This window comes from Sus scrofa, chromosome 2, assembly GCF_054392235.1.
Source record: "Sus scrofa isolate SSC_HxYL_T2T_F1_AM1 chromosome 2, Sscrofa_HxYL_maternal_Yorkshire_Landrace_v2.0, whole genome shotgun sequence".
NCBI classification, from domain to species: domain Eukaryota; kingdom Metazoa; phylum Chordata; class Mammalia; order Artiodactyla; family Suidae; genus Sus; species Sus scrofa.
The window spans coordinates 44,503,597-44,529,900 of NC_139384.1; the positions used below are offsets into that span (position 1 = coordinate 44,503,597).

The 26,304-nt window shown below is 56.3% G+C and overlaps 1 protein-coding gene across 1 annotated transcript in view; it reads right to left on the bottom strand.

Moving 5' to 3' along the window:
• Window positions 1-958: 958 nt before the first annotated feature.
• Window positions 959-26,304, bottom strand: part of KCNC1 (potassium voltage-gated channel subfamily C member 1) — a 46,540-nt gene continuing 21,194 nt past the window's right edge. The window contains exons 2-4 of the mRNA XM_021083271.2: window positions 11,337-12,270; window positions 4,343-4,531; window positions 959-2,388 (exon numbers count right to left, since the gene is read on the bottom strand). Coding sequence (XP_020938930.1) covers window positions 2,324-2,388; window positions 4,343-4,531; window positions 11,337-12,270 — 1,188 coding nt within the window. The 3' untranslated portion in view covers window positions 959-2,323. The remainder of the gene's footprint in view (window positions 2,389-4,342; window positions 4,532-11,336; window positions 12,271-26,304) is intronic.

The window sequence follows — 26,304 nt, forward strand, 5'->3', positions numbered from 1 at the left end:
ATCCCTCAATCCCTGGCCTGGAACCTTCCATATGCCGTGGGTGTGATCATTAAAAAAAAAAAAAAAAAAAAAAGCTTGGAGGGGATGAGAAACCTTTGGGTGAGAATTCAGCACCCACTTTCAGCCTCCTGCCCACCCATATGATTGTTTGATTTAGCCGTGCCGGGAGACATCAAGGGACCAGAAATCCAGGGGAAAGTGACACCCACTTGTTTGCAGCCCTGGTCAGATCCCTCCTCTCTGGGCCTCAGTTCTTCATCTGGAAAATGCTCAGAGGCTGACCGCTGTGCTCATTGGGGACTTTTCCACCACCCAAGATTCTCTAGTGGATAGGAAAGGCTTGGAAGCCCAATCCCCGACTCTACCCCTAGCCAAAACCAAGAGAGCAACCCGAGCCAATCCAGATCCCTGGGAGAGGGCTGCACTCCTTCCAAGATGCCTCCAGGCTGAGTGAGGGGTCTGTAATGAGTGGTCCCCTGGACCGGGCCCAGCAAGGGCAGAGCTGGTAGTGCACCAGACCTGTCAGACCCCTGCCTCTGGCGCCATCAGATTCAAGGATGGCCCTAGGACAGAGGTGACCAAAGTCTGCACAAGGGGAGGACGTAGGGGGCTGGGAGCGCCGGCAAAGCCAGATTCGAGGAATCACAGCCATGCCCCGTGATTCAGGAAGAAATTGCCTGGGGGGATGAACCCCCTAGAGGATGGGCTGGTCTAAAGTCAGGGCCCTTTTGGCCTGATTCCTTCTCAGAGCTGTCCCCCTCCCCCAACCCAACGGGATCTGTGGGTAGGTGGGGGGACGGCCCTGGCTTTCCCCCAGCGAAGGACTGCCAGCACCTTGGGCGGGTCCCTGAGACCAGAGGAGCCAGGGCAGCCCAGCCACAGAGGGCCTGACTCGGGGCTGGGGGACCCAGAACCGAACTGCAACCCTGCCAGAGGCAATAAAAACCCAAATCCATGCTTCATCTCCAACGTCAGCTTTTTATTATCGAGGCCAGGGCCCCAGGAGGGGAGGGCGTTGAACTAAAGCAGCATTGCTCTTTCCAGGAAATGTTGCGAGCTGCAGTGAGAGCTTGAGATGTTGCATTTTTTTTTTTTTTCAACTCGAGCATGTGTTTTTCAAAAATATCATCCTTCCCCACCCCCCACCCCACCACTAATTTTAGAATCAGACCAAAGCCAAGCTACTGTCCTCTGTTTCTGTTGGGAAAATACTCTATTTCTTCAAGATGCAGAAGTGTGTCTCTGCAAACCTCCAATTGCTTCAGGAAAACAAATCTGCTTTAGACTATACAGAAACCATGATACAAAATTTATTTCATGCTAGAATCGCTTTGCATAACATTGGGCATGCAGGGGTTTTTGTTGTGGTGGTGGTGGTTGGTGTTTTTCTTTTTGACTCTGAAGTACTAAATCGCATACAATGCCAGGTTGTGCCTTAATCAGAGTGGAGGAGGACCGGCCCTCCCGCGGTCCTGATCTGTTGGTGCTCTGAAGTAACGCTTGGAAAATCCAGACGGTGCGGATTTATCTACTATGATTTGTTATGAAAGTTGGTCGCACTGGATCTACACACCGCTAAGATGATCGACTCAACCTAGACTAGCCGCTGTCAGGGGTCTTGGGGAGACGTCCGCTGGGTCACAAGCATGCCAGACAGAGGAAAGAAGGCAGCAGGGCGAGTTTCCACAATTCTACGGGGAGCAAAGTTCTCAGGTTCCGCGTGAGAGATGCACTATGAAGGTGAGGTCAATATGACCGATGGCTGACCGACTGCCCTTTGGGGAACCGTACTCTCGATCGTGTGTACAAAAGACGGAAGTCCTCCGGTCCCGTCCCTCCCCCTCCCCCACTCCATCCCCCCAAAACGTACAGGTTTCTACCCAACGCGGCCCTGTTACAGTTTGGCTCCAACAAGGTGTATCAAAGGAAAGAAAGCGCTTTGAAAGAAAATAGAGGACTCTCGCTTCTCTTCGTCGTTGTCGTGGTTAAGGGTCATCATACAGGTGCGGGGGGGTGGGGGGTGTGGATGGCTGGGTTTTCTGTTTAACTTCATGCAAGTCATGCTAAGGAAACCCTCCGCCCCGCCCCCCCTCCCCGAATAAAATAAAATTTTTAAAAAAGGAAAAGAAGGAAAAGAAATCCTCTACGGTCAGTTACCATTTGGCCGTAGAAAAGCTACGTCCGTCCTAGTACAAGGCCTGGGCCACTCGGACTCGTCCGGCAAACCTGCATGGCGTGAATTTACTCTGTCCGAGGGTGAGGAGGGGCTGCAGGTCCACCCAGATGCTTAATAGCCACCAGTGTCCTGGGCCAAGCCGCCTGGTCAAGTCACTCTCACAGCCTCTGTCGGCATATACTTAGCAATGACAGGGCTTTCTTTGCAAAGATCTGTATGTAAAGAATACAATTAACACTTGAGCTTCTCTTCTTGGCTTTCCCATCCCGCTTGGTACTTAGTTTTAAGGAAGGAGGAGGAAAGACAGAACAGCCGCATGCAGAGGCAGGCAGATCCTTCTCCAGCTGGCCTGGTTCTCCCATGCAGTCAGCCAGCCTAGCGCGCCTCTTTCTCTCCCTCCTGGGGGAACGGGTTGAGTCCCTAACTCTCCTCTACCCTGCACATGGCTCAGGGCCTGGAGTTATCCTGAGAAAAGCAAGTCCTCGGCGGCTGTCAAGACTCCATGAGAGTGGGGCCTGGTGGGTGCGGGTGGGGGCACTTCCCCTCGGTGCTGCAGGACTGGGGCGTGCATGTGGCCAGTGGACAGTGGCTGCCACTAGACTCCCCGCCACTAGAGGGAGACAGGGCTGCTCCTGCCCCACAGACTCTGGGCTTCTGGAAGCCCAGTAAAGAGACTCTCCTGTCTGCTCCTTAGGCCCCACGGATCTGAGCCAACATTCCAAGATGAAGGAGACTGGCGGCCCATGAGACCTTACCAAACAGAGCACAGCCACTGCTGTCTCCTGCTCCCCCGCTCTCCTGGGTTGGCCCTGCTCCTGGTTTTCTAGAGCCTCCACTTGGAAAAAAGCCAGGTGGGATGGGCAGCACCAGGCCTATCCATGGAAAGCGCCAAGGATGGGCCCTGCCCCAGGCCGGCAACCCTCCGCCATGCAGCACCATGCTGGGGGTGGTATGCCACGCTGGGGTCCGAGGGACCTTCAGGCAGGGCAAGGAAGCAGGGCCCGCCCAGCCTGGATCAGGTGAGCACGCTACCCCAGTGACCAGAAGGACTTCCCTCATCTCAGTGTTGGCTGCCTCTCCTCTCCTGGGCTTGCCCTTTATTTTGAATTCTATGTTTTCTCATTGCGTGTCGTTGAACCGTTTCAGATCTTGGAGCAGTTGTGAATGACCACAGGCTACACCAACGGTTGCCCTGAAGAACCAACTGTCTGACCCAATCTGCTCACCCCAGTCAGCATGCATCCCCTGTGAGCCTGTGAGGCGCTCCCCAGCATGCATGAGCCGCCCAGCCAGTCCGCTGTGCTGAAGGTGGCTTCCTCCACCTTCCAAGCCCTGGCCAATGCCTGGAGCCTAAAGCTGGGTGGAGGGAGGTGTGCCCAAGCCCCTCCCCAGCCCATGCTCAAGCTCTAGTACAAGCCTTTTCCCCCTGAGGGGTCAGCCTAAGATAAAGGTCTGATCCAAGGAGACCCTGAGCAGAGACTGCCACAGGGCTCATCTTTACCAACCACAAGGGGGCGCTGACCACACCCGGGGCCCTGGCTCAAGGGCGCTGGGGGTGGAAGGGGTTGCAGAGTCCTGCGTAACCACCTTCTCTGGGCAAGCTCTCTATCTGCCACTAGCAATATTCTGACTGGCACATACTTCACCTCTGCAAGGACACTGGCCTCCCCTCCAAGCCCTGAAGCCACCTCTCTCTTCATGCTTTGCCTCCCACTGGTCTGTGGCTTCTCTTTAGAGGCTGCCTCTTCCAAAGCAGGGATCTCTGATGGCCAAGCCCACAGGATCCTGACCCACCCCGTTGTCCTCCTCCAACAAGGGACCGGGGAGATCACTTTGCCTTTGGGGTCTGACCTGCCATCTGCCAGAGCCACCTGGGGGAGTCGGGGCTCCTCCCACGTCCCTGGGTACCCCTCTGCCTTGGGGATGAGAGGCAGCCAGCCTGTTCTCCAATCCCTTCCCACGTCCTCAGCTCATTTCCAACCCACAGCCGCCTGGACCTCACGCGCTCTCTGCCAGCCCGACATCCCTGGGGCTCCTGCTCCTCAACCCCCCACCCCAATGTGCCTGCCTGCCCCTCAGCGCCCCTCGCCCACCGCCCCGCCCGCCCATCTGCAGGAGCGCGAGGCGGCCCGGCTGATGCAGAGCACCCCGGCCTCCTCTACGTACCCTTTCTCACTCCTCCACCAGGTGGGCACGCGTACTCCCCGGTTGATAAGAGGAAGCAGGGTCCGTATCTCTCGCGGGTGCCCGAGCGCGTAAAGGGCAGGCCCTCATCGGGAGTGAGGGCCTGGTCTATGTGGGGGCAGTCTTCGTTCGCCAGCGCGGCCTTCGCCACCTCCCCATTCAGTTTGGAATCTTCAAACATATAAGCAGAAGCTATTGAGACACTGAAAACTGTTTAGTTGTGGGGGGGGGACAGGCCAGAAGTGGGGCATCGGCAAAGGGCAGCCTGTAACTGAGGAAGGAAAAGCGAGTGGGCCATGGAGGGAGGGACGAGGCTGGGGGTCCCCGGCTCACTCAGGCAGCCTTCCAGCTGCCCACGGTGCCAGGAGGAGGGTTCCTGGGTTTGCTCAAAGTTTGCAAAAAGATGAATTGGTGATGGGCCCAGCAAGCGCGGTGCTGGGGGTGGGCCCAGGGCCCACGGCGGGCCGATGAGACAGGATGGTGTGCACGTGGTCATGGGTAGAGGGCCAGACACAGAGCTCAGGGAGAAGACAGACAGACACGCAGAGACACTCTTGTCCAGAGAGGCAGCCTTCTCTGACCCCTCCGCTGCTGACCAGAGCCTGGCTGCCCCTGTCCACAGCCAACTGGCTGCTCAGGCCACCCCGGCCTCATCCAGATCCCACCCATCAACCCTGCTCCAGACCCCACGGGATCCCCTATGGTCACTCATTTCATGCTGTCCCCCACACACACCCTATCTGATCACTCAGTCCCTCCCACATGGACCCAGTCTGGCCGCTCTACATGCTCCGTCCCCCGTACAAGACTAGGCCTGGTCCCACAGTCTCCTGGTCCCCCCATGCAGACCCAAATGGGCCAATCTGTTCTATCCCCACACAGACTTAAGCTGGTCACTCGGTCCACTCGGATCCCCACACAGACCAAGCCAGCGTCCTCCGCCCCGCTCTGCCCCCAAGCAGGCCTGGTCAGCTTGCACAGGTGCAACAGGGATGTAGCATGAGGCGGTGACAGCAGGCCATGATTCGGGAGGGGGGCTCCCTCCCATTCCTCTGTCTCCTCTCGGCAGCATCCCCCGCAAAGCAGAGCAAATGGAGGCGTAAAGACAACAGCGGCTGATGGACTCGAGTGGGAAAGACGAGTCTTGGCCTCTGTGGTAGCCTGAGAAGGAACCTGGGGAGAAGTGTGGGGGCACAATTGGTGAGGGCAAAGCGTGGCCAGAGCAGGGCGCTCTCCCTCTCCCAAGTCCAGCAGCTGCGCCGCGCACCTCTGGAGCTGGCAGGGGTAGCCCCTGCCCCTGCCCGTCACTCTTGGGGACTGAGCCTACCCCTCACTCTCTGCCCCTCAAAGCAGGCTCTTCCCGGACAGGGTGGTGCCAACTCAGTCCCCAGGGTGGGCACCGTGGCTTCCTCAAAGACTTCCTCTAGGCTGAGAGCCTCCAGGGAAGACAGACCCGATGTGGGCACGACCCCGCGAGCGGAGGCTCTCTGAAAGATTCGAGAGGGGCAAAAAGCTGGAGACGGCCTCCACCGGATTTGACCCTCTTCTGTGACCCTGTTCACCTCGTGTCACTACACACAGAAGTGGTCCTTCTCCGAGTGCACGCACTGAGCATGCCCGCGGGCAGGATCACGGCCCGTGTACACATCATGTCACTACAAAGAGGCAGTCAGTCAAAAGAGAAATGGACCAATCAGGTTTATTCGTAAAGCAAATCCAAAAAAAAAAAAAAAAAACCCATCATAATTTTGGAACTTAAAAAAAAAAATCTGTCGTACAGGATGGCAAAAGCATTTCACGTACAGTGCGTTTCTTGACAAATCCCAGGGGCTTTGCTCCCCGATTTACTCTGAACCAGAAAGGCCAGTTACCAAGGTAACGCTGACACCACGTGACTGGGGCTGGAGCCTCCCCCGGGTCTGGGGGCTGCCTCGCACTTGCGGCGTGTCTGAGGGCACACACGTGTGCACACAGACAAGCCCAGTCCTGTCTCCCCATCTGGCCGGCTCCATCTTCCCTTCCGAGGGTCTCTGGGGAGGAGGGAGGGACGTGGAAGGGAGGAGAAGGTAGATGAGGGTGTGGAAGTCGGGGACCACAGTCACTGCACACATTTTCCTCCAGGGGAAAACAGCAGGTCCTCTACGAGGCAGCCTCTCCATCTGGGAGCAGGGCCAGGACTCGATGTTCTGTGCTGGCCCTCGTCTGTCAGTGGAGGTAGCTACAGCCTGCAGGTCTTCCTTGCCCAGGGGTGGGTCAGAGGTAGGGGGTGGAGCCCGAGGCCCCACGTCTGGCTCTGCCCCCCACACCCCCAGCCCCACCGAGCTTGCCCCTGGAGCATCCAGCGCTCACGGCCTTTAAGAGGACCCAAAGTTGAGGCTGGTTTCCCTGCAGAGGTTGGGCCAGGGGGCAGCCATCGGGCATCACTGGGTGGATGTGAGCTGGACCCCCTTTCCTCCCTGGAGCCTGCTTCCTCTCCAACCATGACCTTTGAGAAGGAGGCTGTGCCTGGGTGGGAGAGTTTAGGTCCCGCTTGGGAAGGAGCCATCCTCCGTGGGTTGTGGGCTTTTCTGTGGTTTGGGGTGGTCTCAGCAACTGGGAGCATCATCCTCTCTCTCCAACTCCAGAGGGGTGGCTGGAAGAGGGACCAGCCAAGGAGGGGTCAGCTCTCCAAACTTGGGGAATCTGTGAAAAAGGCCAGAGGCACCAGCTCTCCCAGGACTCCCCACCCTTCTGCCCCCACCCCGCCCTTCAGATGAGATGGCCACCAGGTCCCTTGGTTCCCACATGCTCCCCAGAGAGCTGGGAGCTCTGCCTCCCCTGGTCCAGGGCCCTTCGGTCCCCACTAGACCCGCGGGCCTGTGATGATGAAATGGCAGCATGGGCAGCGTCTCACGGAGATGGTTTCCAGGCTTTGAAATGGGCTGAGAGAGATGAGCGTCCGCAAGAGGGTCATTTTTTTTAAAACTTTGGAGCAAGGAGAACCCGGGCTTTAGTTAGCAGGCTGGCTTTAGTGCCCTGGTCTCCAGGCACGGCCAATGTACTTACTGTTCACACCAGCAGGGCACACGCAGGGCTGGGGGCGGGGCAGGTAGGGGTGGCTGGGCATCTCCTTGGGTTTAGCCCCAGGGATCTGCCCGGCTGGGGACTCAGGGCGGGGGGGGGGGGGGAGTCCCAGGCTAACTGGGGACCGTCTGTGAGAGACACAGGCAGGGTACAATCACAAGAACCAGCACAAGTCATGCAACAAAACGAGGAGAGAGAGAGAGAAACATGATTAGTGGAGAGAGAGAAAGAGAGAGCATGTGAACAACACAGAAAAAGAACACCCATGCGTGGCCCTCAGAGTCCCTCCCCCTAAGCCCACCTGGGGACCACGCTGACCCCCCTCAGGGCCCCCCGCTGCCCACCGCGGCCCTGCATCCGAGCCCATGTGGAGGGTCCTGCCCACACCCCACCTGGTCACCGCCATCCAGATCCCGCCACCTCCCCAGTCCTGGGAGCGGCACCACTCCAGGCACCCACTGCAGCACAGCAGGGGAGACGTGCAGGGCCGGGGCCAGGGGTGCTCTGGAGGCGGCTGCTCAGGGGAGAGCCCTTCCACGTAACAATGCCCCGGAGGCTGCAATGGTAGCTCCTGGGGACCCAGGCAGGAGCTTTTCGGGACCTCACCGCTGCCTGACGTGCCCACAGGCAGGAAGGGGGTCCAGCCACCACCTGTCCCCCGCACCAGCCCCCTGCTCGCCTATGGTAGCACCCCGAAGCCCCAGACGCAGCACCACAGAGGACTAGCCCACATCACAGGAGCAGAGATGGACAAGACACACGTGAATGGACATGGCAGGACAGAAGGAGCTCTCCGAACTGTCCAGAGCAGGTGGTCTGGCCCCCCTCTGGGAAAGGAGGAGCTTCTCCTGGGCTATCAGCCCCAGGCAGTCCCTGACTCTGGAGATGTCCTCCTGGTGCCCCTCCTTACAACCCCCATCGGGATGAATCCCCCAAACACTGAGACCGTGCCAGCCATGCTACAGAGGAGACCAGATCATCCCTCACAGACACACAGACCTGAGGCTTCAGGAAGGACCAAGACGGGCAGGCAGGGAAGGACTGGGAGGTCTTGCCTGAGTCCCAGGGCCAGAGCCCTGGGAGTGGGGTGCCCTCAGAACCCAGCATACTGCACTTGGCCCCAAGTGCAGGTTTGAAAAGTGGGATCGGAGATTCCCAGGTTTCACTGAGACACCTTGACTACCTTTGGGGTGGGGAGAGGCTGAACAGGTCCCGGGGGCTGCATCTCACCTCTCGGGTCCCGCAGGGCCGGGTCTCCACCCACACTTGCCCGCCTCACCTCTGGCCTCCCCCGCACTCACTCACCAACTCACCCCCAACCCTGCGCCCGTCCAGGTGCTGAGCTGCAAGCAGAAAAGGAGGCAAATGGGAAGGGGTTCAGGGAGTCCCTAAGGACCACACACCCTCTTGGTGATGATCTTTTGGAGGGAGGAGTGTTCCAGTGAGGGATGAGGCTCAGAGGGGGCCTCGGATATCCAGACAGCAGCCCCCCCGAGGAAGTGAGAACTTGGGCAGGGGGTGGGGATGGGGTGTGGGGGATGGGAGGGAGACAGGGAGCAGGATCTGGGCATCTGGAGTCCAGAGCCTCAAGCCTGGAAGGGCCTCAGGTACCTCCTCAGCCGTAGACACCGTTCAAGCCAGAACACTCTGGATCTCTGAGACCTGGGGTCGGGACAAGGAGGTTCCCAGGAGCAGGGCTGCCCTTGGTTGGGGGGCCCAGGGGCCCAGGGAGTCCAACAGGAGTGCACTGGGATTTCATGGGAAGAGGTTTGTGTCCCTGGGACTAGCTGGTGTACATGTCAGAACACACACATTTGTTGTGTGTGTGTGTGTGTGTGTGTGTGTGTGTGTGTGTGTGCACGCGCACATATGCCCTCAGCCCATGTCTAGGAGTGCTGAGGAATCTGTGCCTGGCTGGAGTGAATGAGGGCTCCTTGATAGGCTGGCCTGAGGCATCCATGTTTGGGGCACCAAGCCTGAAAGATTCAGTATTGGGAAGGATGTGACAGATGGCTGAGGAGTGCCCTGGTGATGCCACTCCGGGCTGAGCTCTTCCTGCTGAGGCCTGGAGTGAAGCTGGGGCCTAGGCCCACCCTCCCCTCCCCCAGAACCCCAGAAACGTTCCTTGCCATAAAGGTGGCTCCTGAGGTCAAACAGAAGGGCTAGCTAATGCAAAGCAGACAGGTGGGGCAGGAGCTCTCTATGGCCCATGCCCGGCTCACCCAGCAGGAGCCAGTGTCTTGGCCAGGGGGTCCAGCCCCACCTCAGACCCCACCCTGTTCCACACTAACCATATTCCTCTCAGGTACCTGCAGGAATCCCGGGGAGTGGGGAGGGGTACGGAGCCAGGTGAAGGGGGGAGAAAGCACCCAGGGATGGAGAAGGGGGCCTGGGGCGTGGGGGGGTACTGCTCTGGGCAGCACAGCTGTGGGATGAAGCCAGACCAGGAGGAGGATGGGGGAGGGGTCAGAGAGCACGTCAGCGGGGAAGAAAGACTCAGTCATCCACTGGGGGAGGCCACCCAAACCCGGGGACCCCTGCTCATCTAGGGCCGAGCTGGCCTGCAGCCCCCACTGCCTGACCTGGGCCCGGGGTGGGGGTGGGGTCATCTGTAGACTAAAAGACTACCCATCACTCACTCAGCCTGCTCAGCCTGGCACTCCTTCTTAGCTCAGCGCTGTCACTCTTCTCTGGGTCATTCATTCTCTTCAAATCCCTGTGTCCACAGAATAAGTCGATGGTATTCCATGGGTAGAGGTAGACTATGGGCTTTATCTTCGGACCAGAGCCCCGTGATCAACTTTATGTGCTATGTGCAGGTTCTCATAAAACTGAGATAATCCCATAACGAACCACTAGCCATGGAATATTAGAATATATCCCACGGTGACTAGTATTGTTTCATGGCCCCCCTCCCCCCCTCCCCAACCTCCCCCCCCCCGCCCCCACTGAAGTCACGGGAAAGTGGTCATACACCGGTTGGGATGTCATGTATTGCTGCTGCCGTCCCTACCGCCGGAAACGGGGAGAACTCTGGGTGGGAGGTGGTTGCTGGTCTGTAGCGCTTTCATCTAAGCTGCCCGGGGGGGTGGCCCCCTCTAGTCCTTCTCTCACCGGCCGCGTCCATCAGAAGGCCACCGGAAACTCCCACTTGACCATCAACCCCAACAGACAACGTGAAAGCTCGAGTCACTCCAACAGGTTCCTAAAGATAAACGCTAAACTCTAGAGTGGTGGTAGAAGATGAGTTGGTTCCGCATGCTATGGGGTAAGTAAGCTCGTTACGGAGGGCAAGAGGCGTCTCCTAGGACGCGCCTGGAGCTAGGCAGCTGGCGTCAGAGCAGGAACGCTACTCAGCTATGGAGCCAGGCTCCGTTGGGGCGGGGGAGGTGAGAATCCTGGCTACTGCCTTTTGCAGGGACCCTCCTGCCAGATCCCATGCCCCCCGCTGTGCCATGCGCACAGCCTGCAGGGAGCCGTGGCAAGACCACATCAGAAAGCTGTCTGGCATTTCCAAATCACACCTGCCCCCGCCCTGCCCCGACACTAGGTCATGGGCCTGAGTCATCGACTCATGCTCAACTCCTGTCCACCAAGCAGCAGCGCCCCCGGGCTCCTGCCAAGAGAGTCCTCAGCGACCTCGCGGGAGTGTCATCTCTTCAGACCCCCAGGCGACCCGAGCGTCAACCTCCTTCCCCGGGGCCACCAGTGAGGTTCTTCTAGCAGGCTCTCGCCTCATGAATGTGGCCGCCCAGCATCTCCCTGGGCCCCCAGATGCCACACCTCAAGACTGAGAGGGCAGGATCCAGGGTCACCCGTGGAACTAAGGAAGCAGTCTGACTGAATCTGGAATCATCGCTACAGGGGGCGGAGGTGAAAGGTCAGATCGACATGCCTCTAAGAGGTTTCCTACCTGCTCTGTTAATTTCTAAAATTTCTTCCTGGGCCAGCGGGCATGTGTCACTCTGAGTACTGTGGTGTGGAGAGTTTACGACAGATTTACAATAATTGGGAGATCCCAGCTGCGGTGGCCGCGGAATATGCTTCTTTTTTTTCTTTGGTAGTTTCTGCTTAGCCATGGCTAAGGAGTAATACATCCCGAAATTGTTCACAATGACGGGCACGGGCATGGCGATGGTCAGCACGCCCGCCAGCGCGCACAGCGCTCCCACCAACATGCCGGACCACGTCTGCGGGTACATGTCTCCGTAGCCCAGCGTCGTCATGGTGACCACCGCCCACCAGAAGCCGATGGGGATGTTCTTAAAGTGGGTGTGCTCGCTGGCGCTGGGGTCATTGGGCTGCGCCCCTATCCTCTCGGCGTAGTAGATCATGGTGGCGAAGATCAGGACGCCCAGAGCCAGGAAGATGATGAGCAGCAGGAACTCGTTGGTGCTGGCGCGGAGGGTGTGGCCCAGGACCCGCAGGCCCACGAAGTGGCGGGTCAGCTTGAAGATGCGCAGGATCCGCACGAAGCGGACGACGCGCAGGAAGCCCAGCACGTCCTTGGCGGCCTTGGAGGACAGGCCGCTCAGGCCCACCTCCAGGTAGAAGGGGAGGATGGCCACAAAGTCGATGATGTTGAGCGAGTTCTTGATGAACTCCACCTTGTTGGGGCAGAAGACCACACGCATGAGGAACTCGAAGGTGAACCAGACCACGCAGACGCCCTCGATGTAGGTGAGGAAGGCCTCCGTCTCAGCTTCCCGGTAGTAGCGCACCTGCGTGCCGTTCCGAACATTCTCGATCTCCGTCTTGTTCACGATGGGGTTGAAGCGCTCATGGGTCTCCAGGCAGAAGGTGGTGATGGAGACCAGGATAAAGAAGAGGGAGGCGAAGGCCACATACTGTGGAGGAGAAACACACAGTGTCAGAGGGGAGGCCCGCCCACCCAGAGCAGGGAGATCTGGGGTGCCTCTGGGCGGGATCCAGTCAGGGGCCAGGCCAGGGCAAGATGCCTGTGTGATGCCCCTGCTGACATGGGCTCAGAGCCTGGGGCATGGGGTTAGGAGGCTCAGGTGGCTGAGAGGTCAAGGTAGAGAAGACTTTGTTTTCACAAATGCCTTTCCTTTCATCCTGGGAGTTAAGCTGGACCACAACTCCCAGTTTCCTCTGGGGCCGGAGGGTGTCACGTGCCTTGGCTCAGGCTAGTGGACCCTGGTGGGGGGGGCGGGGGTGTTTGTGCCCTAAGGCTGGGCCTGGCTCACACAACCTTCCTGCTAACCTTCCCTGGCTTCTTTCTTCCCCTGACTGCAGGTCAAATGCTGAAGTCCTAGTGGGACCAGCAGGGCCACCAGAAGGAAGCAGCCTGGATCCTTGGAAAGAAAGACACCCACTAAATGCCTGGATGGGAAATAAACTTCTACTGTGGTAAGACACGTGATTTGGTAGTGACTTCTTAAAGCATTTAGCCCCCTGTGACTAATGAAAGAGACCTATCCAGCTGAAGCTGAGGCTGGCAAAGAAAGTAGAGGGGGATCCAGGCCTCTCAAAGGCCTCACCTCCCATCTTTCTTTTGTTCCTACACCCGTCCATTCATTCTCTTTTTCACGGATCTGTACCTCATTTGTGCAGTCTCTTCCTGTTCTAGCCTATGTGGAATGACATAAGCTAGATCTGCCCAGGGCCTTAGACAACTCTTTTCTCTCCTTCTCTCTATTGTTAATAGGAACTCATACCACCAACTTAGACGTGAGTTCCCCCACTTTGGAGATACTGAAATCAGATCTAAATGGTCATCTGTCAGAGACAATATGTTGCAGGTTCGGGCATCAGGGGGAGAAGTGGACCAGGGGTCCTCAAAGGCACCATCATCCACAGGCTCTGCTTCTCTTCGGCTGCTGCCCGCCGGCCCGACGGCAGGGCTGTGGGTGGGAGGAAGGAAGAAAGTGATGGGTCTGGAGCTTTCCAAACATGTGGGGGTGCCTGCTCCTTTCAGCCCCCCTCCTTAGTGAGAAGGAAATGACCAGGAAAACCCAGCCTGTCTACCTGGAGAAAAGCTCAGGAGGCTTTGGTTTGGTGGCCCCATCCGATGACCCTCTGGGCTTCTCTAGCCCCCAGCAGACATGGGATCCCGAGCAAAGAGACTCAAGCAGCTGTCAAGAGTTTCAAACCCTCCTACTCAGACTGAATTCCAGGTAAAGGCTTTGCATCCAGCCAGGTCCCCACCCCCTCCACACACACCCGGATCTAACACTGCCCTGGGCGGGGGCACTCTGGCCAGGGGTCCTCCAGGGGCCCAGCTTGTCCTGTTCCCACTGCTCCCCTCCCTTCTGGGTTCCCTTCTCCCAGCCTGTCAAGACAGACCAAGACCCGGGCAAGGCCCTCTCCCTGGAGGCAGCGCTTGGGCTATAGTCTGGAATGGGTGGCAAATTCATTCTCCAGAGCTGCCTTTATAGAAAATGTCAAGGACTGCCAAGGCCCCACCCTGTATCTGTCACAAGGAGCACCACACTGCTTCAGCGATTTCTTTAGTTTGTACTGATGCACCTCCCCACCTGGTGATGGCCCTGTCTGGGCTGACCATGGCCATGGGACCTGGCACCCAACCTGGCACAGATCCAGAAACCCAGAACTTTGTGGACCTTCTAAGACATATTCTGGGTTGGGGGAAGGGGAGAGAAAAGGGGAAGGGACAGAGCCAGCATCTCAGAAGTTCCAAGTAAGAGCAGCCTTTAGAGATGATCTGGTCCAAGACACTATATGCTACATACAGAAGGCAAGTCTGGCCCAGAAACACCAAGAGATCTGCCTAAGCCACGTGCTGGAGCATGCTAATGCTCCTGCTGGTTTTATTTTTTTTTTTTTTGGCTGTGCCTGCAGCATGCAGAAATTCCTGGGCCGGGGATCGAACCTGCGCCACAGCTGTAGCCTGAGCCACGGTGGTGACACCACCAGATGTTTAACCCACTGAGCCACCAGGGAACCCCCTCCTGCTGGTTTTAGAGCATCATGCAATTTTCAAAAACTTTACCCTAGACTATCAAGTGCGATTCTCTGTGCATCCTTCCTTCCATCCTTTCTGTCACCCATTCGTCATCCTTCCTTCTCCCTCCCTTCCAACAACGCATCCTTCCTTTCTTCTAGCCTCTTTTTTATCCACACGTCCATTCACTCTTCTTTCCTCCTTCCCTCCATTCCTTCCTTTCTCTGTTCCTTCCTCCCTTGCGTCCATCATTCATTTATTCATTCTTTCTTTCCTCTCTCCCTCTTTTCCCTTCCTCCCTCCCTCCCTTCCTCCCTTCCTCCCCTTCTTCTACTTGCCCATCCATCCATCCTTTCTTCCTTCTGCTCCTCACCAGGTGCCAGTTTACATCCAGGGAGCCCCCTGCCCAACTGAGGGTAAAAGACACACACAAGTACAGTGTAGTGGGCTGAAAGGTGAGCCCCCCTGCAGCCCTGTGAAGTAGGTCAGGTCTGGACAAGGTGAGGGCAGAGGAGGGACTTAGACGAGCCAGGTCTTCTGACTCCAGAAACAGCTCTTTAAGGGTCAGATAGTACTGACCTGGGACGCCACAGAGGCAAACAAGGAAAGCAATGTGGAAGCAACTGGAAGAGGTCACCAGGTCCGACCCAGGTTTATTTAGTTCCAGCACTCTTTTTTGTTGTTGTTGTTGTTGTCTTTTTTGCCATTTCTTGGGCCACTCCCGCGGCATATGAAGGTTCCCAGGCTAGGGGTCCAATCGGAGCTGTAACTGCCAGCCTACACCAGAGCCACAGCAATGCGGGATCCAAGCTGCGTCTGCGACCTACACCACAGCTCACGGCAACGCCGGATCCTTAACCCACTGAGCAAGGGCAGGGATCAAACCCGCAACCTCATGGTTCCTAGTCGGATTCGTTAACCACTGCGCCACAATAGGAACTCCAAGTTCCAGTGCTCTTTGTATCACCAGAGCTGCCAAAGCTCTTGGAGTGAAGAACACTTCCCCCTATGCTGGTATTTTGCCCCAGATTCCTTATGAAGAGCCCCATTTTAGAGCTTAAATCTCACAGCCCAGACTCCCACAGGGCAGGTCTCACTCCTCCCCTGGTCTTTTTTTTTTTTTTTTTTTTTTTTTGGTGGTGGTGGTGATGGGAGAGGAGACATACGCTGTGAGTGTCTAAGGGAGGCCAAGAGGCAGGCCCCTTCCCTTGCCCCATCAGCCGTGGCACCCCCTCTCCTGAGCTGTCCCACAGCTACCCTCCTCTGTCCCCTCTACTCACATAGGATGCTCTCTCAACAGGGCCCCTGCCATCAAAGCCAGCAGGTTGTAGACTGCAATCTCAGCCACCGCGACAGGCTTCACCCAGCTCCCAGAGGAGACGACTGTTGGAATCCCAGTTCTTTGCCCGGTCGCCTGGCTATGCTGCCCGCAGAGCAAAGCCCTGACTCCTCAGCCTGGCACATGAGGCACCCTGGCTTCACTGGCTCCCCAGGGTCCTCTCCTCACATGTACCCAGATTCTTGCCGTTTCTCACCCCATCTCCGTGTCTTTGCACCTGCTGTTCCTTCCTCCAGAGGGTTCCTGTCCCTCTCCATGTGGAAAACCCATCCATCAGCGCCCGGCTAAGTAGCCCGTCTCCTGAGACATCTTTCCCAGTGAGGCTTCCTCTTGGCAGCTGAGGCCCTTAGGAGGCAGCCAATGAAGCACCCCCCACCCCAGGGGTCGCTAAATTCACCCCCAGGGAGGCAGCGAGCCCATCTCTGGCTCTGGCTCATTAGTGCTTAGGGAGGCTCACAGGAGGAGCCTGGAGAGAGCACTGATGTCCCGTAAGCCCTCTCAGTCCCTCCCAGGTCCCCCCAAATGACCTCAGAGCCCTCGTCCCATTTGCTTCTCTCACAGGACAGGGCCTGATGGAAAAACTGAGGCCTGGAAAGAGGTCAGATCTTAGAAACTGAATCAGGTTTTAGAAAATGACCTAAATCCTTGGTTCTCAGTGACCAACGGCCATTCTGCCCAGATTCTTTCCCCTCTGGACTCTGGTGACCAAGGATGGGGGTGAGATGTGGACAGCGGCAGCCAGGCCTAGAGCCACTAGGACTTCTTCCCCAGGGGAGCTGGAGAGAAGGAAGCCAGGCCTGCTGTCTCACCTGTGCTCCCCAGCACCTACCTTCCTGGACTCTGCCTTTGGCACTGAATCCTTTGCGACAGGGAGAGCCCTAGCAACATCCGTGGCCAAGTGAACCCTTAGGAGGGTTGAAGGCACCCCTGGCTTGCTCAGACCGCCACATTCTCCTAAGCCCCAGCGCACCACAGTCAAAGCCAGAGCTTTCAGGTAAGTCCCCAGTGCTCTCTTGTCCATCCTCAGAGAAGCTGAACCAGGAAGGAGAGAGGAGATGCTGTCAAAGCTAAGGACTTCCTATGTGCCTTTAGTCCTCTCAGCTAAGGGCCTACTATGTGCCTTTAGTCTTCCCAGCTAGCGACCTACTACGTGCCTTTAGTCCTCCCACAGACCTGGTGAGACAGCTGACTGTACCTGATTATACCAGAAGGGAAACCCAAGGACAGAGAGGTTCAGGAACTAAACCAAAGTTTAAAGGCTAGTGATAAAACTGAGGCTTGGGCCCTGGTTTATCTGGCTCCAAAATTTAAGCTCTGTCCACCACCAGAGACGCCAAAGCTCTTGGGGCTAAAAAACACAGCTCTGCACTCTGGGGAGCCGGCCCTGATTGTGTCTGGATGTCTTTATCTTGGAGCTTGGCACCCACAGCTGGGACTCCCTGAGGGCAGGTTATGAGGGAGAGAGCCAGCCTACCTGGATCCACAGGCTGGAGCCCAGCCACGCCTGAAGCGTTGTTGCTAGTGCCTGGGGCAGGACTCATTGCTGACAGCAGCCTGGGATGGCCTGGCCTGCATCCCCACCGGGCCCTCGTCCTGATAGATCTAGAGAGGGTAGGCTGAGAGATGACCGGACTTGTTCCGCAAGCTCAGCCAGAGGAAAGGGGTAGGTGCGTGGGGATGGGGAGCTCCTGGGATCAGCTGACCCCTGGCAGGGAGGGAACCCCTGCCCGGCAGGCCCGGGGCAGCAAACCTTGGGAGCAGTCTCTGCAGTGACGCTGGGCTGTCACTCCCAGGACTGCAGGGGGCTGCACCCCACATGACCTGTCTGCCTTCCGAGCCCCAGTCCTCCACAGGACAGTCACCCACAGACACACTCAGCTACCCAAAGTGGGCACCTCGCCCGTTACTCAAGCACATACACTGCAGTGCATGGCCACACAAACCACAGCCAAGTGTCCTTACCACATGTGCACAGAAAACACAGGGGCACATGATCTTACTGAAACATATCACGGCCCATCAAGCATTAACACCCAGGTGATATATCCAGAGGCACATGCTTCCCCGCTCCCACACTCAGTGTCTACACTCAGCAGTGGTCACCACACAGCACCCACGCAAATACCCCAAGCCCCAGGCACTGCTGTGCAGCTGGCCCACCCAGTCCCCGCCGGGTGTGACTGACTCAGTGTCTGTCTCTCCCACAGGACGGCAGCCCCAGCCCGCCTCCTCAGCCTTCCCTGATGCCCTCGGCCTGCCTCCCTGCCCAGACGGATTTCCCACCCCTACACCTGCCTGTCACCCACCAGCCTCCTGCCAGGCCCTGTCTCCCTTCCTCAGCCCACCCCAGAGACACCGGTACCCCCACACCGAGGACCCAGGCCATCTGGGAGACCAACCTTCTTGGGCTTCTAGTCTGATGGGGGGCGGTGGGCACAAAGGGAGCTTTGCTTGGAAGCCCAGGGCCAACTGTCACCCAGCCTGGCCACACCTCAGAGGCTACCCACCCTGTGAAATTTTAAGACAACGCAGGAGAAATGACCTTATAATACAGCATGAACCCAAACTGGTAGTTCTGGCTTTGCCTTCTTTCTTTCTTTCTTTCTTTCTTTTTTTTTTTTTTTCCCAGAATCACAAACTGTGAGAGACCCACCAATTGTGTTCTAGAAAGCAGTAGCCATGGCAACAGAGCGAGGGCATCCCATTTCTATGGTAACCAGGGTGGTGAGACTGTTGGCTGTAAAGTCAGACAAACCTACTAACGATCTGTTGACTTAAGAAGATGTTTTATAAATCACCAAGTTATTTTTTACCGTAACCCCACCCCTGAAACCATAAATCAGAAAGGCAATTTACTATCTATTAAAATGACCAATATGTGCTATGACTTTCATTATAAATTATTAAGGCCACAGTCATCTTTAGAAAATTGTGCTTGCCTTTCAGAACTGTCCAGGGGTTCACCGTGGGGCTCTGTGTTCTCGCAGTTTGGTGCTCCAGGAGCAAGGCGATGGTTGTAACGTGATGCAGGGACCAGCACTGTGGCCTGGCCACTCACTCGCTGTGTGACCTTGGCAGGTCACCTCCCCTCTCAGGGCCTCAGTTTCATCATTGGTACAGTGAGGGATGGACTCTGTCCCTTCCAAGGATTCTGAGACTGGGCAAGGTTGCAGGCAGTGGGGCTAATCAGGGGAGCCCTGGCTAGTGTCCAGGCCCCAAGCCCCTAGAGGCTTCAGGTCAGTTTTTCTGCCTAATTAAATCTGCCCAGCGGGGGTGTGCCAAGTTTGAGTTAATCCATGCGGAGTCAGTGATGCAGAGCAGGCGGGGCGGCCAATTGGCCTAAATAAATTGTCAGTCGAGTTGAGTTTGGAAACTGAATTAGACTCATCTGGACCTCCTTGGGCTGGGCCTGCCCACAGCTTGCTGGGCTGGCTGCGGGCTGTGAGGGGAGACGGGGGTCTTTGGGGTCCAGTCCCTTTTTTGATCCATGCCTCCACCATGAACTACCAGAGGTCTGGCTGGGTCTTGAGGCCTCCATCCAGCATCCCTATGGGGTGTGATATGGGTACATGTGTACCGGGACACGTATGAGGTGTGATATGTGTGCGTGTGTATCTCTGGTCTGGCTGGGCATCTGGGCATGTGTGTGTGTGTATATATCTCTGGTCTGGCTGGGCATCTGGGCATGTGTCCTCTGAGTTGAGACCACGACCCTTTTTAATGCCAGAGATGGTCCCTCACACCCTAGTGGGTGGGTGCCCCTTTCTGTGGGGCCGACTCCGACTTGAGAGAAAGAGAACAGCCAGGGTGGGGGTGGGGGGGGCCCCTGCACCAGCCACAGGGAGGCAGGGCTGTGTCCAGATCAGCACCCCCTCATCCCGCTCCACTGCCTGCCCCAGTCCTGAGATGCAGCCTGGGTAGCGGGGGAACCGAGGCCACAAAAGGCCATGCCCAGGCCTCAGGGAGCCCGGCCTCCAGCAGGACAACAACCCACTTCACGGAATTCATTCTCATGACTCCAGACCCAGGTCCTATCTGGAAGGGGCTGCCTCAACAGCTAGGCTGGCACCTTTTTTCTTTCTTTCTTTCTTTTTTTTTATGGCCACACCCAGGCATATAGAAGTTCCTAGGCCAGGGACTGAATCCAAGCTGCAGCTGTGACCTGTGCGGCAACCCTGGATCCTTTAACCTGCTGCACCAAGCGGGATTTTGAACCCTTGCCTCTGTAGCGACCCAAGCCACCACAGTTGGATTCTTAACCCACCAAGCCACAGCGGGACCTCCCAGACTGGCAAGTTTTGATGTGGTGGAGGTTCCCATGCTGCTTTCATTCTAAGATGCACATTTTGGAAATGAAAATATTTCATCTGATATACACATCCTTAAAGTGGTATTTCTTCCTATATCCCCATGTTGAATCCATGGTACCTTGGACTTAGGAAAAACATCATTAGAAACTCGAACAGCAGGAAACAGGGGGTCCTCAGAGGTTTGTGGTCCAAAAGCTGCCCCTTGTGGCAGGAAGGGGGAAATGGAGGCAGAGGGAAGGGCCCTGCCCAAGCTCCCAAGGCAGAGCAGGGTCAGTTCTGGGCTTTCATCATCAACATTGTGGCCTCTGAGCCTTTGCTTATTTAAAACTGCCCTCCCAGGCCCCTCTGGTCTCCAGGTTCCACCTGCCTTTAGATTCCAGGTCCAAGCAGCACAAGTCCGTCTTGTCAAAAGAGGCAGCAGCTGGAGCAGAAATGGCCAGACCTTGAGGTCAGACGGGCCAGAGTTTGGGGCCTGGCTCAGCGGGCGACCTTGGATGTCACCTCTTTCTGAGCCTTTGTTCCTGGACCGGGACGAGGTGGGTAACAAGCCCGGCCGCCCCCGGGGGGCCGGTGGTGGTGATGAGATGAAATAACACAGAAAAAGGAGAAAGGAGGAGTTCAAGTGTGTTGCTTCAGGCCCCACACACCGCCCCCCTCTGAGCCGGGTGGGTCCTCCCCCCCGGCCATCTCCCGTCACAGCAGCACCCTCAGGATCAGAGCATCTCAGATGTAAAAAAAAAAAAAAAACAAAAAAAAAAAAGCGAGAATCTTACAGTCACAGAACCACGGAGCTGGAGGCACCTGGGAGCCTGAGGAGGACCTGCCCCCCCCCCCAAAAAAAACAGCCCCACTGTCCTTCAGAGAGCCACCCCGGACCAAGGCTCGGCTACGTGGCACCAGTGAGGCCATGTCCACGCTCCTGCGCAGGCTGGCCGAGTGGCACGGTGATCAGTCTGCCCAGCCAGGGCCAGCCCCGGGCCCTCGGGGGAAGGGGAGGGGGTGTTTCCCTGAGAGACCTAGTGGGTAGGCTCAGAGGGACATCTCTGGATTGAACACCAAGGAGGATGTGGTGGTGGCTCTGGGTTAGGAAGGGTGGGAGGGAAAGCAGGGAGTCAGAGGCCCTCCCTGGGGGGTGATGGGCATGAAAGAGGCAGGAGCGGGCAGCAGCCAGTGCACCGGGAGAGCCCCACCGGGCGGAGATACAAATGCAGAGCCCTTGGCCCCACGCGTAGTTGTGAGTAGGACCGGAAATGTACCTTTGATCTGTGTCCTCAGAGGCTCTGCCACTGCCAGCCCCGTCCTGGTTGTGGATCCAGGAAGCCAGATGAGACCCCAGTGCCCAGGGGTCATGTTGTGTCAAGACCTCCTCAGCCTGAGAGCACATCTGGGACTGGGAAGCAGGCAGCACAGCTGAAGGAGAAGAGTCCTGGGCTTGGTTGCAGAGAACAGAGTTCAAATCCCAGCTCTGCCACTGGCTCTATGACTGCAGGCAAATGGCTTTTCGGAGGCTTAATGCCATCATCCTTTGTTTGTTTGTTTGTTTGTTTGTTTGTTTGTTTGTTTAGGGCCACAGATGTGGCATATGGAGGTTCCCAGGGTAGGGGTCTGGGAGCTACAGCTGCCAGCCTACACCACAGCCACAGCAATGCCAGATCTGAGCTGCATCTGCGACCTACACCACAGCTCATGGCAACACCAGATCCCTAACCCACTGAGCGAGGCCAGGGATCGAACCCTCGTCCTCATGGATACTAGTCAGATTCATTACCTCAAAGCCACAACGGGAATTCCTCAATGCCAAAATTCTTAAAATGGGGACCGTAATAAAAATAATAAGACACTCCAGGAAGTAAGGCACTATTGAGAGGCCTGGGGTGAGGGAAAGGCCGAGTGTCTAGGGCTTCCCCAATCCAGGGTGGAATTCTAGGGCAGGGAGAAATCCTAAGTCTGCCAGTTCCCTTGCACACTCGTATTCCAGGAGCTGGGCCAAGGCTTCCCTCCACAAAAATCCAAACATGGCATTTTTGGTTTTTTTCCACCCAAATTATTTTGGGTGGGGGAGTGATTGCAAGAAGCGGCAGCAACAGCTAAAGGGAGAAATGTATTTAGGGTTTTTTTCCGCCTAATTTTTTCTGCTCCCGTTGCTACCACTTGCCTGCAAACGACAACCAAGAGCAAATGACAGCCTCATGAGAGCCAGCGGCCTGGCCCGCAGAGCCTGTTTCTGGGCGGCCGCAGCCCAAAGCGGGGCCACATCCAAGACCCAGCACAGCGGCCTCCAGCTGGTGAGGGCTGTGCTGCTTGGGGTGGGGGTGACATAACATGCCCACTTCCACGGGGTCTTCCACGTGAGCCCCGGCCTCGGGGCTGGGAGGAAATGAGGTTTGACGAGAAAGGACGCCCAAGGTCGCGCGATGAGCGCCTGGCTTCCAGGCCTGATGCTGGGAACTAGAGGGAGGCTGCTGGCAGCCCCTGGTGTCCAGCAGCCCCTGCTTCCTGGGCTCTCCTTGCATGGTCTCCTTTAAACCTCGCCCCAGCCCAGGGAGTCAGTCCTGCTGTTATCACTGCTTTTCAGACGACGAGTCTGAGGTTTAAAGAAGACTCTTGCCCAAGGTCTCAGAGGTTCTGAGGGGCAGGATCCATCCTGCTTCAAAGCCCTGCACATCAGGCCTCCCCCAGGACCCCTTAGACAGGTCACTGTGCCACATGATAAGGCTGCTCCAGCTTCATTTCGACCTTAGCCAGCCACAAGCCCGAGTGCCTTTGGGGAGGGGGGCTGTGCTGTGCCAGAGCCCCCTGCAGTCCCACAGGCCAGGAAGGTTGGGCATCAGGGCCCTGGAAGGTGACACCAGGAACCAACTTCCCACCCACTCCTGTGACCCGAGAGTCCATTCTGGAAAACAGACCATAAACACCTTTCCCCGTTGGCATCTTAAACTCAGAGAAATGCCAGTATTCCACAGGGGAAATTCCTCTTCTAGAATGGTGTCTAACTGTCTCCTGTGGCACTGGGCTATTTTTCTGTTAGTAAATGATGACTTATGGCACCCTTCATATTTCCCCTTTTGCTCTGGCTGCCAGGGAGCTCAGCTAAATTTGGTGCTCAATTTTGGACCGATCTTTTTACCTCGGTTTGAGGTATTGCTATTTCTTCTCTTCATGAGATGATGTGTTTTTTTTCTTTTCATTTCTTCATTTCAAAGAGTATGTGTGTCTTGTGGACCTCAAATCTTTTTGTGCCACAGGTTGGAAGAAGAAATACGTGACTGAGACTCCCCGATGAGGAAGTGAATTGGGAGGAACTCCCCGTAGGGGCAGTTCTACAATCCCCCCTGCAGTGACCCTGAGTAGACATCTCTGCTGGTGACCGGCAGTGTGGGGGAGCTCCCAAGACTACATTCTATCATCGCACAGCTCTCAAGACAGGCATTTCTTGTTTGTTTTGTCTTTGTTTGTTTGCTTTTCAGGGCCGCACCCGCAGCACATGGAGGTTCCCAGGCTAGGGGTCCAATCAGAGCTACAACTGCTGGCCTACACCACAGCCACAGCAATGCCAGATCCGAGCTGTGTTTGCAACCTACACCACACCACCTACAACCACACCTCACAGCAACACTGGATCCTTAACCCACTGAGTGAGGCCCGGGATCGAACCTGCATCTTCATGGATATGAGTCAGATTTGTTTCTGCTGTGCCACAGTGGGGACTCCTGAGACAGGCATTTCTTTCTTATGGAAGTCAACCTCCCTGCTCTTCCTCCCAGTGATGCTAGTTCTGCCCTCTGGGGTCACCAGAACACACTTGCTCCTCTTCCTGCCTGTGACAGGTCTGTCCACACCTGCAAGATGGGCCTTGGACTCACCTGAACCATCCCTATGGCTGCTGTTCATACTCCCACCCTTGGGCCAGCTCCCCTGCCCTTTCAGAGCCTGGTTTTTGTGAAGCACTCACTCTGCACGGCCACATGGATTGCATGCTTTGTCCTTTTCTTTTTCTTTCTTTTTTTTTTTTTTTTTTTGTCTTTTTGCCTTTGCTAGGGCTGCTCCCACGGCATATGGAGGTTCCCAGGCTAGGGGTCAAATCAGAGCTGTAGCCGCCGGCCTACACCAGAGCCACAGCAACTCGGGATCTGAGCTTCATCTGTGACCTACGCCACAGCTCACGGCAACACCGATCCTTAAGCCACTGAGCAAGGCCAGGGATCAAACCTGCAACCTCATGGTTCCTAGTCGGATTCGTTAACCTCTGAGCCACGACGGGAACTCCGCTTTGTCCTTTTCAATCCTCACAACCAGCTGGGCGGCGGGAGTCCTTAGCTCTCTTGAGCCTCGCCACCCTCCGCTGTAAGTAATAGGCACTGTTGCCAACACAATCTCCTTTAGCTTCAAAAACCTTCCCAAAGGAGGTGTCATTAACTCCATTTTGCAGATGAGAAAATTGAGGGCCAGACGGGTTAAGACAGGTGCAAAAAATGAAAAGCCACACAGCTCGAAAGTGATAGGTGGCGTTTGAAACCAGATCTCTCTGACCCTGAAACCACCATACTCCAGGGCTTCTGTTTATAAATCTCTTTCACATCCGTCTAGGTGGCCTCGGGAGGAAGACATTCCTCTTCCTGTTATGATGACATGGGCACAGCTGGCTACAGTTTACAGTGTCTTCACATGTGAATCCCACATGAACATAACACACACAGACACACACACACACCACCACCAAATAGGCCATTAGCAGGACAGCTTTGATCCCCCCATTTGGCAGATGAGAAAACTGAGGCTCCGAGCTCCATGATGTGTCCACTATGAATCTACCAGGAAATTTCCCGTTCATGCCCACTTGTATTTTTGCCTCCAGTCAAGTGTCCTGACTCGCAGTAGACTGTGTGTGTGTGTGTGTGTGTGTGTGTGTGTGTGTGTGTGTGTTGCGGGGAGAGGAATAAAAAGATGGCCCCAAGGGGGATAACTCAGGAGGGGGGGCAGTCGACAGAGCTCAGGTGGGACCACAGTTATCTGCCCACTGTGTTCTCCCAACAAATATTTATGCTTTATCTCTGGCCTATGCCAGGTACTGGGTACAGAGGAGGCAAAAACAGCCACAGCTCCTGGAGGGAAAGAGTGACATTTATCAAACAACCAGACAAGCAAATACATATTTATATAAGGAGAATGCACATGGCAGACCATGGACCTTTAACAACAGGGGTTGGAGTGGCTCCCTGGAGGAAGTGACAAGGGTGCAGAGGTTAGACAGCCGGGTAAAAAACCACCAGGGTGTTGCTGTGGCTGTGGTGTAGGCTGGCAGCTACAGCTCCGATTCGACTCTTAGCCTGGGAACCTCCATATGCCGTGGGTACGGCCCTAAAAAGCAAAAAAAAAATCCCTAGGGAAAAGCAGGGTGCAAGGAAGAGCATTCTGGGCAGAAAGAACAGGAGCAATTCCCAGACCTTACGTTCCTTGTTCATCAGCAGCATCTGCAATAGCTGAGCCCTCCCTCCTTGTCACACTTTCCAGGGCCCCACAGTCTCTTGACTTTCCTCTCACCTCACTGGCTGCTTCTTCTCGACACCCTTTGCCACCTCATTTCCAGGCTCCACCTCTCGGGGTGCCCCAGAGTGCAGCTCTCAATCCCCTTCTCCATCTATATTCATGCCCTTAGCGAGTCTGAAGGCTTACGTACCCCCACCTATTCAAATACCGTTAACAGCACACTCCCAAATGTTCACCTGCACCCCAGCCCGTCTCCTGAACTCAGGACCAGCATCTAGCTCCCCAGCATCTCTGCGGTGGTCTGAGAGCTGTCTCTCCAACTCAGCGCATCCGCTGAGCTCTGGTCCCACCCCCACCACCGGGAGCCTTCTCCATCGCATGAGATGGCCACGCTCTCCTCCCAAGACATTCTTGCCAAAAACCTTGGAGTCATCCTTGACGCCTCTCTTGCTGTCACGCGGCACTTTTAATTGTAAGGAAATCCTGTTGGCTCAGCTCGAAATAAATCCGGAATCTAACCACTTCCCACCACCACTGTTACCGCCCTGTCCCAGCCATCATCAGCTCCCTCTGGATTACGGTAAGAGCATCTTAGCTGGTCTCTCAGCTTCCAATATGCCTGGTGCTCTAGGACTATTTTCAACATAGCAGCCAGATGATCCTTTAAAACGGCATATCGGATGGTGTCATTTCTCTGCTCAAAACCCCACGCTGGCTCCCCATGTCTCTCGGAGGAAAAGCCAAGGTCTTTGCAACGCCCTGCAGGTCCCCAGGCCATCAGGGCCTCCATCGCCATCCAAACGCCTCTCCCACCCCTGTT